The sequence below is a fragment of the Pelobates fuscus genome, chromosome 1 (assembly GCF_036172605.1).
Source record: "Pelobates fuscus isolate aPelFus1 chromosome 1, aPelFus1.pri, whole genome shotgun sequence".
Lineage (NCBI taxonomy): Eukaryota > Metazoa > Chordata > Amphibia > Anura > Pelobatidae > Pelobates > Pelobates fuscus.
In genome coordinates, this window is record NC_086317.1 from 247,065,198 (window position 1) to 247,079,884 (window position 14,687).

The 14,687-nt window shown below is 39.0% G+C and overlaps 1 protein-coding gene across 1 annotated transcript in view; it reads left to right on the top strand.

The window, feature by feature from the left end:
- The window catches only part of COL9A2 (collagen type IX alpha 2 chain), a 72,229-nt gene extending 60,455 nt beyond the window's left edge, over positions 1–11,774 (top strand). The window contains exons 27-32 of the mRNA XM_063456391.1: positions 2,944–2,976; positions 8,552–8,698; positions 8,940–8,994; positions 9,104–9,292; positions 10,080–10,157; positions 10,549–11,774. Coding sequence (XP_063312461.1) covers positions 2,944–2,976; positions 8,552–8,698; positions 8,940–8,994; positions 9,104–9,292; positions 10,080–10,157; positions 10,549–10,745 — 699 coding nt within the window. The 3' untranslated portion in view covers positions 10,746–11,774. The remainder of the gene's footprint in view (positions 1–2,943; positions 2,977–8,551; positions 8,699–8,939; positions 8,995–9,103; positions 9,293–10,079; positions 10,158–10,548) is intronic.
- The last annotated feature ends 2,913 nt before the right edge of the window (positions 11,775–14,687 follow it).

Consider the following 14,687-nt stretch of genomic DNA (forward strand, 5'->3'; position numbering starts at 1 on the left):
GCTTCACATAACTTGGCCATAACAACACACAGTGCATTTCCTTGTATGCTGAGATTTGTCATTTATATGAAAAACTTTTCTAAATTCCTTGTTCAAGACGTGTAGTGACTATTCTGAAAACTAATGGAATGATCATTGTCCCTCTTTTGTATTAGTAGCATTTCTTTTTAATTTCTGTAGACATTGTAAACATGGTGTCATTCCCTGTTTACTATGCAATGTTCAAAATCTTTGGGGCTTAAACATGGTACATATCATCCATATATCTTACAGTATATTTTGCACAAAAGACTTGCAGATAAATTTCGGTCTGAATTGCAATTCATCAGAATTTGGTCCAATTTTATTCACAGGTCAGTTATGTATATATTTTACAACACACTGATAGCAGCATTTTCAGACCAGTTTAGTTTACAAATTAGTGACCAATAGAGGGGGAAATAGCCATACAATAAAACACTATTTATTATATAGTTGTGTATTTGAACCAAATGGTGGGAAAATGCTCCTATCAGTGTTAAGTTATATATATATATATATATATATATATATATATATATATATATATTATAGCTACACCTTTTTGCAACCTTTTGGTTCATTTGATGAGGTTCCTGAACTTGGTTTTTAGTACTGAAATTCTGCTAAGCCAAACTGATATGTGGCTGAAATTTAGGCATTCCTAAAAATGTTCTTTTTAGGGGGGAAAAATGGTGCAGCCAAACCAAATTATCTTGCTCTGATTGCATAGTCTTTCATATATCCATGCTTTCTCAGATAGGTGACATATGCACTACATGTTTATTACTTCGTTGGTAGATACACTCCTTACTCTATTTTATGTTGTAATGCAAATTTAGATAAATCCCAGACAGCCCCTATGCTAATCAGTATCAACTCATATCAGTATTATTTTGCTTAAAGGGACACTATAGGCACCCAGACTCATCTTCAGCTCATTGAAGTGGTCTGGTTCAGGGCCAGATTAAGAGCCCAGTGGGCCTGGTGCTGACAATTATGACGGGCCTAATTACAGAATCATATCGACCAAAAACAGTAAAACACTCCCAAGCGTCATGTATCTGATGGAGATGGTGCTGGAGAGAAAGCAAACAGCAGCTATAAGAAAACACATACCCTAGGCTAATCTCTCACTAATTTAGGTTTTCATCTTTCAAGTAAATCCATAACCCCTAACAGCAGTGTCCAGTCAAGCAGGAAGTCAATGGGCACAGTAAAAGGGTGTGCCACTGACACAAATCACGTAACCTGCCAAAAGGGGCGAACATGCCCAAAATGAGAACATGTCTGCCCAAAGAATTAGAAGGCCAGCCTGGCATGAATGCATATCAGGCTGCCTACCAATCATGCAGCTGGCCAAATAAGGGCATACTGTGCAGACAGCACCCTGAGCTTAGCATAAATGCATCTAATGATGTCCCCATGTGTCTGTGTCATAATGTCTCCCAATGTCCCTTAGTGTCTCAGTGTATGTCTCCTTGCAGTCTTTCCCCCCATTCCTTACTTTGCTGAGCTGTAGGCTGTCTCTGCAGGGTGGAAGTTGCTATCTGGACTCTCTGTAGCTGCACCCCTGCAGATCAGTGAGTATAGATAGGCAGGGAGGGATATGCTGGAAATTCCTACCCTGCCTGTCTCCACACACAGCGACCCCTACTGGCCAGTGCTGGTATTGCATAGTAATCTCTTGTTTATACTGAGAAAAATACCAGCAATGGTGTTGCCAGTATCACTGCAATATTGGCACCAGCCAGGCAGTCTCAAATACTGTCTGTGCCAATAAAATAAAAGCCAGGTGGAATCCCTAAGAGTAGTGTGTGGAAAAAAAAAAATTAAAAAAAAAAATATATATATATTTTTTTAAATCAATGGGCCTATTCCATGGGCCTGGGCCTGGAGCTGCAGCTCCATCAGCCCCTATGTTAATCCGGCCCTGGTCTGGTTGCAATGTCCCTGTCCCCTTATCCCTCCAATGTTAATTCATGCAGTTGCTGATAACCTACAATAGTTAACATTGCAATATTAAGATTGCCTTTAGCGCTGTCAATCAGAAAGCCACTAGATGCACTTCCTGCTTGTTCGACGCCTTTTCATTGCCTTACTGACGCTGCACATTGTCACGCTTTGCATGAGGACATCCAACGTCGGTAACATCCCCCTATGGGTAGGGCCTAATGCACCTGTGGTGCACTTTGTGCAAGCGCATTAGCACCCCCTTTTCAGATCTATAGTATGTAATACAAATACAGATTTGTATTCCTAGCACTATAATATCCCTTTAAGAACCTCTTTGTTAAACGGGAATTATCAATTTTGGTATTCATCTTTTCCTTTCCTAGTTTACAGTAGTGAACCTTAAATATGTCAGTACTCAAAGAAATCACACACGCTTCTGGGACTTGTCAAGCCTGCAATTTGCTCATACACTGCATGTAGGCCTAAACGTCTTTACACTTATCTCAAAATAACTGTATGATTGTTAATTTAAAAGCAGCAGTTTGGAGCAGTTAGACTAATGCCTTATCCTTAAGCTTTGAAAATGTAGGGTCATATTTATTAACTTGTACATTTGCTTTCCTAGTTTTAGCTTTTAATGCCTTTATCATGGCAAGAAGCCCAAACCCATTTAGGCTTCACGTTTTGGGAAAAGGCTACACATTTTAAATAGTCTTGCAAGGATTTCACCTTTACAACATATTGTCACTTCTACATTTCAAATCGGAGTGTTATAGTCTTCTTGTTCTGATTCTAGAATAATTAGTATTCCATATTCCATATAATTAGTCTTCCATACCTTTCTTACATATACTCATTTATTTGATATCTGTGTTTAGCAGACTCCTCCATTTTTTTGACATGTCACTATAATGTCATTATTATGTCATTATGTTAATGGATTGCTATTTTTTTTTGCTTATAATTTAGGGAGAATCTGGTGAACCAGGTCCTAAAGGACAGGTGAGTACAACATGACAATTCAGTCAGGCAGATTTCACCTAACACAAAGCAGGTATTGACCTTCAGAGCAGTTTCTTTTTGTGATATTCAAACATTTTTTCATGGTTTGATATGGCAGTTAAGTAACTGTGGCTAACATTCAGTTCCAGCACACTTCTGAGCTTCGCCTTGTGCCCCTTACCTTATTGTTGTTCGTATTGTTGTATATATACATATCCCGTGCTCAGAATTTCCACTCTTCACTAGCCATTGGTGAGTGTAAACGGAGTCCTAGAACCTCCAGGCTTGCAGTGCTGAATAAATAAGACCTAACTAGTCACATAGGACTTTACATTTTAAATTATAAATATATCCTGTATTCTGTTATAACAGGAAGCCTGGTCTTATGATAAATATTTAATACATGTTTTGGTGAAGGGATTTGCTGGTTTTGGGTAGGACCACTTGTATGCGATAGACACTCTGTTGTGGACTACTGCTTGATGTAAATATCTGTGTGGAAAACTAAAGACATTTGCAGCTTATCTGGAGTCTGGTGCTTGCAATTTATAACACACACAGACATATAATGGGGTTTACTCATTTTCTCCACCTTATGTGACATGAGCTTTTTAATTCTTTATTTTTATTGTGCATTGTGATAAAAACAGGCAGGCTCATGGTGCCCCAATAGCAATCCTCGAGCGTTTTACATGCTTAACAGTAGGAGCAATGTGTTAATAGGCACATTTTGTATAATAAGGTATAGAGTAGAATAAGCGTACATAGTGAACATACTTAAGCAGAGCAGTAGCTAGTCTATGGGTGATGCAATTAACTCTGGGTTGCTACGCTAGTGGTTTAGACAGGCTAGAGCTATTAAAATATATCATGACATTCAAGCTAGGTCTTATGAGATTGTCTTGGCATAGTTGGTGTTGTCAACAGTTTAACTAAAGCAAATCAGTTTAGTAGATTAATAAAAAGAAGCTTCATACATGCGTGAATTTTACCACCCCAGTTTAACCACCCGCCAGTGTCTATGTGCCGTGAGGCTTGCCTCTGAAGTGTAGTGACTGCAGAGGGGCTCAAGCTTGGGAACAGCCAAATTAGGTGCAGTCCAGGTAATTGGCAGAATAGTTCTCCTACGGTGTACTTGCGGTTCGGTCCAGTGTCTACCTCGGGTAGGAGTTAGATCTCTGCAGCCACGTCGTTTTCACTGTGATTTCGCAGCTATGGGCTATTGGTCAGTGTGGGTCTGCTGCCTCGCGGTGCTTGCATTGAGAGTCCTCTCTATAAGCGCACGTGGTCTCTGCCGGCCTATTGTGCTGCTGCTTGCATGGAGGTGCGACGTGGTTCCAGTATCTCCGCTACCGGTCAGCTTAACCCGGAGTGGGTCTTGGCAGGTACATGTTGATTTCCACGCGTCCCGTATCAGTTTGTTGCGTCTGTCGTTTGCTGGCTTGGGGACTCTGCATGTTGTCTCCGCCATTTTGGCTGCGGCCTCCGAGTTCTGGGGCTCCATCACAGCCTGGAGTGTTAGCTTTTCTGGCTGCTGGCGAGCCCAGGGTGGGGACCGGGATCACCCCCTCCGGTCCAGGGGGGGAGGGGGAACGGGGCCGGACCTCCTCAGCCTTGTGTGTCGCTCGTGCCACTGGTGGGCAGGATAGCAGGGTAGTGGCCGTCCACCTCACTCACCGCCCGAGCGCTCCCCATCGCGAGGGACGGAGAGGCGCCCCTCCGAGGGACTAAAACTCTGCAGCAAGCCTCACCTCAGGACCAGGGTATCTGCTTACACAGGGTCGCCTTTGCCAGTCATTTGATAGGTATTAAATTTATTTTTCTTGTGAAAATTGGGCTAGGACGCAGGAGCTGTTCTTTTGTGCGACCTGCCAGCATGGCGGTCGGCCCCGCCCCCCCCGACATGAGCTTTTTAAACCACTGTACTCTAGGGTAAAATACAAGCAGAAGACTCCAAATGAGTATTAAATGTCTTTATTTTTCCACACAGGTATTTACAGCAAAGTAGCAAAATGGCAGCTTCTCAATATGCAGATCTCCTCCTTCTGCAGCCAGTTCTCATGTCTGGCTCAATCTGCCTGTGCTAGGAAAACAGCACATATTCAAACCCTGCCTGCAACAATTAGGACCACACCCTAATTAATTAGTACAACACCTGTATCAGCTCTGCAGCCAGGTCCCACAGCCGTATTCGATGTGCAGCGAGTTCCCAGAGCACACATGCGCTCATATGAAATGTCTCTGTAGATGGGCATGAATTACCCCCAGGCATCATAGGACTACTTTGTTGCCCAGAACACGTAAATTAAGTGGACATAAGTTTTTTGTTTTCTTTACTTACTGCGTTGCTTTAATCACAATAGCATTTACTGCAGTGAAGGAACAAAAAAACGGTTATTTGTCGTGAAACTATCATTCCTCTGTAACTGTAACTGAGAAAATAATTTATGATGAACACTTTGAAACTAGTTAGGCTCATGTTTTTGACTTATATAAAAATACACACACTTTAGTTGAAGTAATGTACTCCACAAATGATTCACACTGAAGCATGGAAGGGTCCTACCCATAATAACATTCCATGTATCTCTAGATAAGCAAAGATTAAAACAGAAAAAAAACTACTTACAAAATAACTTACAATAAAAATTGCCATATATATTCAAGTTGAGGTCTTAAAATGATTTATATAAAGGTAAAATAATATTTTATCTTCATCTCTTATTCCCTTTTAGTACATGTTCACAAATGACTTGCCTTGCTACATTTGGCTGGGTTTGCACATAGCAAGAAATCTATAATAAACAACATTCTTCTCCACAGAGGTTTTCTTCACTAAACAACTATTAAGTGGATAATTACCATGTTTATTTTTATTTCCCTAAATGCAGTTTTCCAAGTTTTTGTGCATTGAATCATATATAGTGTTTAATTACTCAGCCTTCATCTTGTCTGAATCCCTTAGCAGAAAAATATAATTGTGTTTTGATCAGTTGCGGCTGGTAATATTTAAAGGTGGTGGTGCGCTAGACTCCACCCTTTAGAATTTGACTACATCCTTATGCCGTTATCCAGTGACACACGTAGATGACGGGACAATGTGTGTGGTCAAATGCTGTACTAGCAGACGGAGCATGTCTGTGGGGACATTAACCAGAGAATTGGCAATTCTTTTCCATATACCTAAAATCTTGAATGATTAGTTGCTCAGCCGTTCTGCAATCTCCAGTCATGAGTAAGGTTCAGAGAGAATGAAACTACAGAACTTTTCATGATGGACATTTTAGACTTTAGTCTATACCAGGGATAGGCAACCTTCGGCTCTCCAGATGTTGTGGACTACATCCCCCATAATGCTCTTACACACATAATGCTGGCAAAGCATCATGGGAGGTGTAGTCCAAAACATCTATAGAGCCGAAGGTTGCCTATGCCTGGTCTATACATACTAATAGATGAGCTTTTTTTATGGCAACAAAAACTGATCTTCACTGGATCTGATTACTATATAATATGCGTTATATCAATAATAATAAGACATTAACTTCAATGCCCACTACTGCATCATAAATTCCTCTTCTGCAACTGTCACTAGTCTAATACTATCCTTACCTTTTTGTGTCATTTTACCCCACTCCCTCTAGCATGTAAGCTCATTGAGCAGGGCTCTCAACCCCTCTGTTCCTGTGTGGCCAACTTGTCTGGTTACAACTACATGTCTGTTCGTCCACCCATTGTAAAGCGTTGCGGAATTTGACGGCGCTCTAAAAATATCATAATAATAATAATAATCATAATAAATCAATTAACACACAAAAAAAAACTGTTCAAAATCATGAGATATTTTAGCACCAGTGGAGGCTGATCCGTAGGGGAAGATGTGGTAGTGCCACCCTAGTTTAAAAAAGAAAAAAAATCTAAAATAAATCATAACTTTTTTGCAGGGTAAAAACGAATGTAGCATCTGTCATGACTAATTTTGCAGTCACCCCCTTTAATGACTGGTAATAGTTTTTTTTATACAGATGTCAAATTGTAATAGACTGGCCTGCATATTGTCCTGTCTTCTAGGGCTGTAATTGGGTTAAGATCATCGGGATAAAGTTGTTATTGTATCCCAAATATGTGTATCTATATTTATTGTGCTGTACAAGAAATGACTTTTCATTGAGTCAGACTGAGAACAGGGGGTTATATGAGCAAACCTCAAAAACAAACAGGGAATCTGGTTCCACCCCTAAAAATGACCAGTCATTTTCAAAGTTTACCAATCGCCACAGGCAATCACATATATTTTGTTATACAGCTAGTACGCAATCAAGTGCAACAAGTACACCATCTGCCAACATGTTCATTTCATTTGTACAGCAAGTAGGTTTGTTAATTTTTCTGAAAACTACTCTCAACCAACATGCTGTGTAGCTATCAATAGAACAATGAGCACTTTATTATTATTATTATTATTATCGCCATTTATATAGCACCAACAGATTCCGTAGCACTTTACAATATTATGAGAGGGGGGATTTAACTATAAATAGGACAATTACAAGAAAACATACAGGAACGATAGGTTGAAGAGGACCCTGCTCAATCGAGCTTACAGTCTATAGGAGTATATATTCCCCCATCCTATGTTATTTGTGTGATATGTACAACACATCAATTAAAACAGTTGGAAAGATAAGATTATCTGAGAGAACTTCAAATTCTAGAGCAAACATCCCTGCAGAAGGAGGAGATGTTGGTAATTTGTATTTTTAGAGAGACATTTTTAGAGAGACAGCACCAGCCTTCAATAACTCATTAATAATAATAATAAAATAAAATATAAAAATTATTGTGACCTACTGCTCATAAAGCAATCCTGATGCCTCCAGAAAATATCACTGCATAACGCTATTTCACATCACATAATATTATCAATCTTTTGAAAGGTATTCCCAGTATGGATATTAGGCTTACAGGCCTGCCACTTCCCGTCTCAGTTTGATTAACATTGCTTACAATAATTAGATCTCTTAGTTACTATATATATATTAGCATTTTCTCTGTGTAAGAGCCACTCTTGAACGTTCAAGCAATGGTAACTTTTGGATTTTCAGGTCCCTTTCAAATAGAAGTCAAAAGAAAAATACATTGTATATCCTTTCTGTTGTTCTGATAAAACACCCTCAGGTTTTTTGTTTAAATAAACATGCACCATGCTCAGCTCAACTAACAACAAACTTTTAAAGTTTGAACATGTGATCCTCTTCATACAATGGGCAGCCATGGTACATTAACAAACATAATAGTAAACTCTGGGCACCAAGATTATTGTAATCCTTTCTAACTGAAACTGATTAACGCATGGCCCGACTAACTACTATTATCATGGTACAGAACCTATTAATACAGCATTGTGTTGTCCATGAGGATAATTTATCTAGTTGAGCAGAGAGGCATTGTCAGATTTGAGGGTATGTATACTTGACTCAGATATATGCCATATATTTCTCATTGCATTGAAATTTAGATTGCTCCCTTTCTTGTGATTTTTTTGGTTTCACTTTTCTTCTGTACCTCTTCATAGCAAGGTGTTCATGGAGAATTGGGTTACTCTGGTCCCACCGGAGATCCTGGCCAGCCTGGTGTGCAGGGACTAGCTGGGCCACCAGGACCACGAGGACTCAATGGGGAGAGGGGAGTTCCTGGATTGCCAGGACGCCAAGGAGTACCGGTAAGGACTTGTAGAATACACTAGTTTCCAGAAATGTTCAACTTAAATTTAGTTTGATTGATTGAGCTTGTGAATCTTGAAAAGTGTTAAGATTGTACAACGTAATCTAATGGCAGACACAACGTATATAAAAGGTCCTTCTATATAGGGTGGGGATGTGTTTGTGGAGTTATGTGTATGTCCCTTTGGAGTTAGGTACTTATGTGTATGTCCCTATAATTTATCCCTTCCTGCCTTCCAGGGACGTGATCCTGGAGATCAGCACATTGAGGAAGTGGTTCTGAAAATGCTACAAGGTAATGCTATGTAAATGTGGGTACTGCTGAACAGTGAGCAGCTGCATGTGCAATATAGAGCAGTGAGCAATAACTTTCAGTAAAATTATGATCCCTTTATCTCATACAGAACAACTAGCAGCTGTGGCTGTCAGTGCTCAGCGAGCAGCCTTAGGAGGAGCTGGTGTCATGGGGCCTCCAGGACCACCTGGACCACCAGGGCCACCTGGAGAGCAAGGACCACATGGACACCATGGACCACGGGGTATTCCTGGAATTTTTGGTGTGATGGGCCAGATTGGGAACATTGGTCCTAAAGGTTAGTGATGCACGCTGGGTGTATAAAGTGGTTGTTGAGCTTATTCCCCTAAAAAATTCAAATAAAAAAAATAGAATGAAAAACTCGACTGTTATCAGCGGATAGAATTAAATTGAGGGCCATCATTGCCCAGACGATAAGAGGCTAAAACACTATTCATGATGTTTGCAGTGCATCTTTAGTTTTCTTAGTAAATAAAAAATAATTCAATTTACTGTTCAAGAACTTCGAGTTCCAAGCAAAGATGCTGCTTATATACTCATCTAACTTTTTCCCCTGGTTTACTGATTGCATGTAGTTCATATCAGAAGAAATTAGGCCAATATCCATATGCATAAGCATTCATTACAAGTGTGTATGAATGGGCTCCATATAGCATTCCTATAATGGCTTGGCTCAGCAATGAAATATACAGACACTCTTCAACGCTCAAAAAACTGTTAATACCTGACTTTCTTTGATGTACTGATCCCATCTATCGGGTGTTTCTCTCAATGAAGTTATAAAGTTTTCCAATATCATGGGTGAGCTTGAAACTATTATATACTATTTTTATACATGCACAGGGAAAATGTATTGTGACTCCTTTTGTTTATGACATATCATAATTAGTTTATTTCTATGTTCAAAGAGAACCTCATTGTTTCATAAATATGTCAATTGCTTATATCCAGTTGTAGATATCAGACAGGCTGTGGCTTTTATAATGATAAATTATCTATTGAATCTCCTAGATACCGCATATTCTGCCAATGTTATGCAATGACTTTTCTCTTCATTACTTTAGGAAAACGAGGAGAGAAGGGAGACCGAGGAGATACCGGACGTGGACACCAAGGTTTGCCAGGTCCTCCAGGAATACCAGGTAGACTGACTAGTAGAATAATTTGGGAACTAATTCTAGTGGATAATGGACGTATACCTATTTTAGTTAGGGATAATACGTCTTTAATTTTCATGTAAAGTAAACTACGTTTATCAGTGTAGTTATGTCTTTATCCATTGTGCTGTATACTGTGCTATATTCTCACTAAACAGGTACAATGACGATCCCCATAATTGGCAATATTCATCTATTTTCCAGACACAAACCTCCCAATTCAGCCAACTTGCCTATAAAAAAGGTGTTCCGTGAAACAGCCATAATCTGTGACACGCTAAAATATTTTTACCTACACTACCTTTAAATTTTATTTTTTTTACTAAAAACTGCATTATTTTTCAAAACATTAATTAAAATATTTAATGTCCCTCAGGTATCCCGGGCATCCCAGGTAATGCCAGTGATGGTAAAAATGGAGAGAGAGGTCCTGAGGGAGCAGCAGGACAACCAGGAAGGCCTGGGTTCCCTGGGCCAGCAGGTCTCCCTGGATTCTGCGAAGCAGCAGCATGTTTGGCAGCATCGGCATACGCTCCAGCATCTCTAACTGAGGCTGGCGCTGTAAAGGGTTAAAGATCCCACTTCACCCATCTACTATTCCCCCAGGATGCCACACACAAACTGAAAAGTATAAAGTAACAAGGGAATTAACCCATAACCTGCAGGAAGGACCCACACCCCGAATATACCATCTAATCACAAGGAGTCCTTCTATAAGAGAAGGGGACTAATGAGATTGAAAGAAACAGAAACTTTGGCAAGGCCAAAGGAGGAACCATAGAATAGGATTCTGAGCATCGGAAATAAAGACTCTGAACCAACACAAAGTATGCAATCAGCTCTCTCACAATTTCTCGGACATCGAGACTTCACATTACCTCCCTTGTTCAGCTTCCCATTGCTAAGCAACACACAGAAGATAACTTGACACTTCTATCAACTACCTGTAGAGCAAATTGAGTGTGGAAGTAAACTTGCCAATACACATGCCACGGTATAAAGCAATAGTAACTATGCTAATCTTTCCTTTACATAGAGTCTCCCATTCAAATGGAGAACTGTGGTAACAGCATGTCAGGTGCAGTGTATCTACGCACCTGACCACTCCACTGACACAGAAAGAATGATCTTACCCAAAGTATTATTTGTATTAATCATATGATGTGATTTGATTCTGCATTGCTTTATACCTGTCTCATGTTAGTAATTTATGGATTGTGAATAGATGGCTAAATATTTCTCCACATGCTTAAGCTTGGCTTGAGTTATGTTCCTCACCATTTGTCAAAAATTTATCTCACACTCTATACAAAATGCAGAAGTGTAAACCTTATTTGTTGTTGCTAAGGTGCTGTCAGACTTGTGCCTCTCACCTTCATACATAGAGGGTCAAGATTAAATAGGTTAAACTAAAGTGGCACAGTGTCCACAAAGCATCAACATGTGGCTTTGTGAATGGCTTTTGTCCTTTAGTGTCACAGGTGTCATTATAAGACGTACGCATTTCTCTTTTCTGTGAAAGCTTTGTGTCCCATGTCTATGTATGAGGTAAGTATTTTGTGATATCTTTAAATATGAACTATTTCTTTGTTTGCTTGTGTGAAAGTTAGTACTAGAAAGTTTTGCTTGTGTAGAAAGTTAGCATTAGTACACGTTGTCCTGTATCACAGATACCTTTCCCTTGTATCCATGCGGTTGATGAATGGCATATTTTTTGTCTGTAGGTGGTGTGTTCACCTTCTCTGAGCAAATAGATATTGAAGAATTAAATGTGTGTGTGTTTGTTTATATCTAAGTTGCAGACAAATGTCCATTGTATTCACATGGCATTCATGTACGTGTAAGTGGAAAGTGTCCCTGACATGTGTAATGTCCTTTGTAATATGAGAACTATACAATCCGGTATGTGATCATAGTCTGTGCTTGTATCTCTCCTCTCTGTTTTGGAGTTAGGTACTTGTGTGTATGTCCCTTGTGGACGTATGAAAGATAGGTATCTCTGTTTGTTGTCTGTTTTAGAGATAATTGCCACATGTTTGTTTCTCCTGTTAGTATGAGAGTTTCTGTCTGTGTAAGACATAAATTTTCCACCTGTTTCTGTTGAAGGCATATATATACCTGCTGTGACAGGTAAGCATGAGTATGTTGGTCTTGGCTGTATGACAAATGTTTATGTGTGTACTGGGTGATATCTGTGTTTATGTCTCTGTTGTGTCCTATCTGTATGAAAGCTAAGTATCAGTATGTGTGTATATTTATGTTATCTGTGTAGGTTCCTCCTACATGAGTATGTGTCCCTCCTTGTCTGTTTACATGTCCACCCTGTGTGTATGTTTTCCCTCCATTTCTGTGTATATGTCTCCTCCTGTCTGTTTATTCATTCCTTCCTGTACGTATAGGTTCCCTCCTGTCTGTGTTTCTGCCCCCAATTGTCTGTTTATATATTCCCTCCTGTGTATATGCGCTGTCTGTTTGTTTATGTGTACTTCTGTCCATTCCTGTTTGTTTATATCTCCCTTCTGTTTGATTATATGTCCCCTGTCTGTGTATTTGAACCCTTATTTTTGTGTATATGTCCACCCTTCTCTGTGCTTATGTCCACTCCTGTCTGTTAGTATGTCCATTCTCTGTGTGAGAAAATAATCATTTTTGTATGAGTAATTATATGTTTGTCTGTAGTATATTTTGTGCTTCATGTCTGTGTTAGATGTATGTAGCCTTCATAATCCTCAGGGATAACTGTCCCTTGTACATCTGTGACAGAAGCACCTGTTTACTGCACACACTAGACATAGGTATTGTTGTGTAGTACATTTTATAAGGTTGGTGCATTTATGTTCTTTCAAGCCTATGTTTAGGAAGGGTTGCAAGAGACTAAATTACAAAATCTTAAATGGAATAGTTTAAAAATAAAAAGGGTAGAGAAACCATTAACAACCAAGAAACATTATCACAAATGTTATCCCACATGTCAGCTGTTCGCAACAAAGTGTGAAGCTGGTTAAGTGGGATGCATTTCATGGTTTATTTATTATTTCCTATCCATAGAAACAGTTGAATTTGCCCCATTCTTTGTGCCTTTTATATGTCTGTGTTCTTATATGTGTGACATTTGTCTTGTGTCTTTGTTTAAGGTAAACGTCACTTATAAGTGTGTGTGTGTGTGTGTTTGGTGTGCTTAATAATCAAATTCATGTTGAAGCCTTCAAGTCTGTGTTTTAATATATGGGATGTGTCCACCTGCTCTTTTTATTAGAAACAGAAAGTTATGTGTCCTAATATCTGTCTATCAACTGCGTTAGAGGTGTTTGTTACTAATTGTGAATTAGGATAAGCTATGTGTCCTGGGGCCCATATGTAAGGTGAGAGGCACGTGTCATGATGTCCTTTTTTGTGTGTATCTCGATGTCTGTATTAGGAGGTGAGAGGTATGTATATCCCTGATGTCTTATGTCCTTAACTTTTAATTTTTATCATTCTTCACCGTATTACTATAAAACCAAATATCTTTTGTATTATATGGAAAACTTTGCACATTATCGTTATTTACCTCATATGAGTATCATGCACTCATTAGTCATATTAAATTGCAGGTAAGCCATTTGTGATTTGATAAAATGTTATTGTCATGTTGTTAATTGCAAGCCAATATTCTAAAACTCTTCATAGCTGGCTGGCTGTGATCTATTTAATTACCAATTGAGCACTGAAGTGCCAGAACCTTTACTGTAGTTTATTGTTCCTCACCGTGTAAATCTCTGTAAATGATTATTTTATAAATAAGTAACTGGAAGGTTTCTTTTTCATTTAAGTAAACTGGAAGAATAAAGCAATGTTGGGGTGTAGTTTTGCAGCAATGAATGTTTTGTGTATTTGGGACAGAGACCGCAACTCCACCATGCAGTCACCACTAACATGCCAAAAGTATTTTTTGCCTTGACTTGGTCATTACTTTTTAAATAGTCTTATGTGAATCTAATGGATTTCTAAATGCTTGCTTTGCCCAGTGAAGTGCTTGTGCCACAGAGTTGTGTGAATGCTCCGCATATTATTAGTAATATACATTCCACGTTCCACATATTCTTTTGCCACAATATATTATCTGTCGCACATACTCTAAGGGCTAATTGTGTTATATCCATACCAATACAATTTAGTTTGTCAGAGAATAGATTGAAAACACTAATCCAAACAGATGACCATTAATCTGACCATATGATGCTATATTAAATGTAGCTGTAATTACAACTTAAAGAGCTAACAGTCTCACATTGGTGCTAATTCTTGAATTTAAATTCCAAGTGATTGTTACTGCAGAGTGAATATGACTTCTCATTATACTATTTCCTGAAAAGCTTCGTTCTTTCTACTATGCAAGAAAAAGGACATGTGTGTCTCCCCGGAGATATATAAGCCAATGGAAAACCACAAATTTGCTATAAGTTTTATATTCCAGTATCAAAACATATGTTTTTTGCAAATAAACAACTTCTGATGACAGTACCACTTTAAACC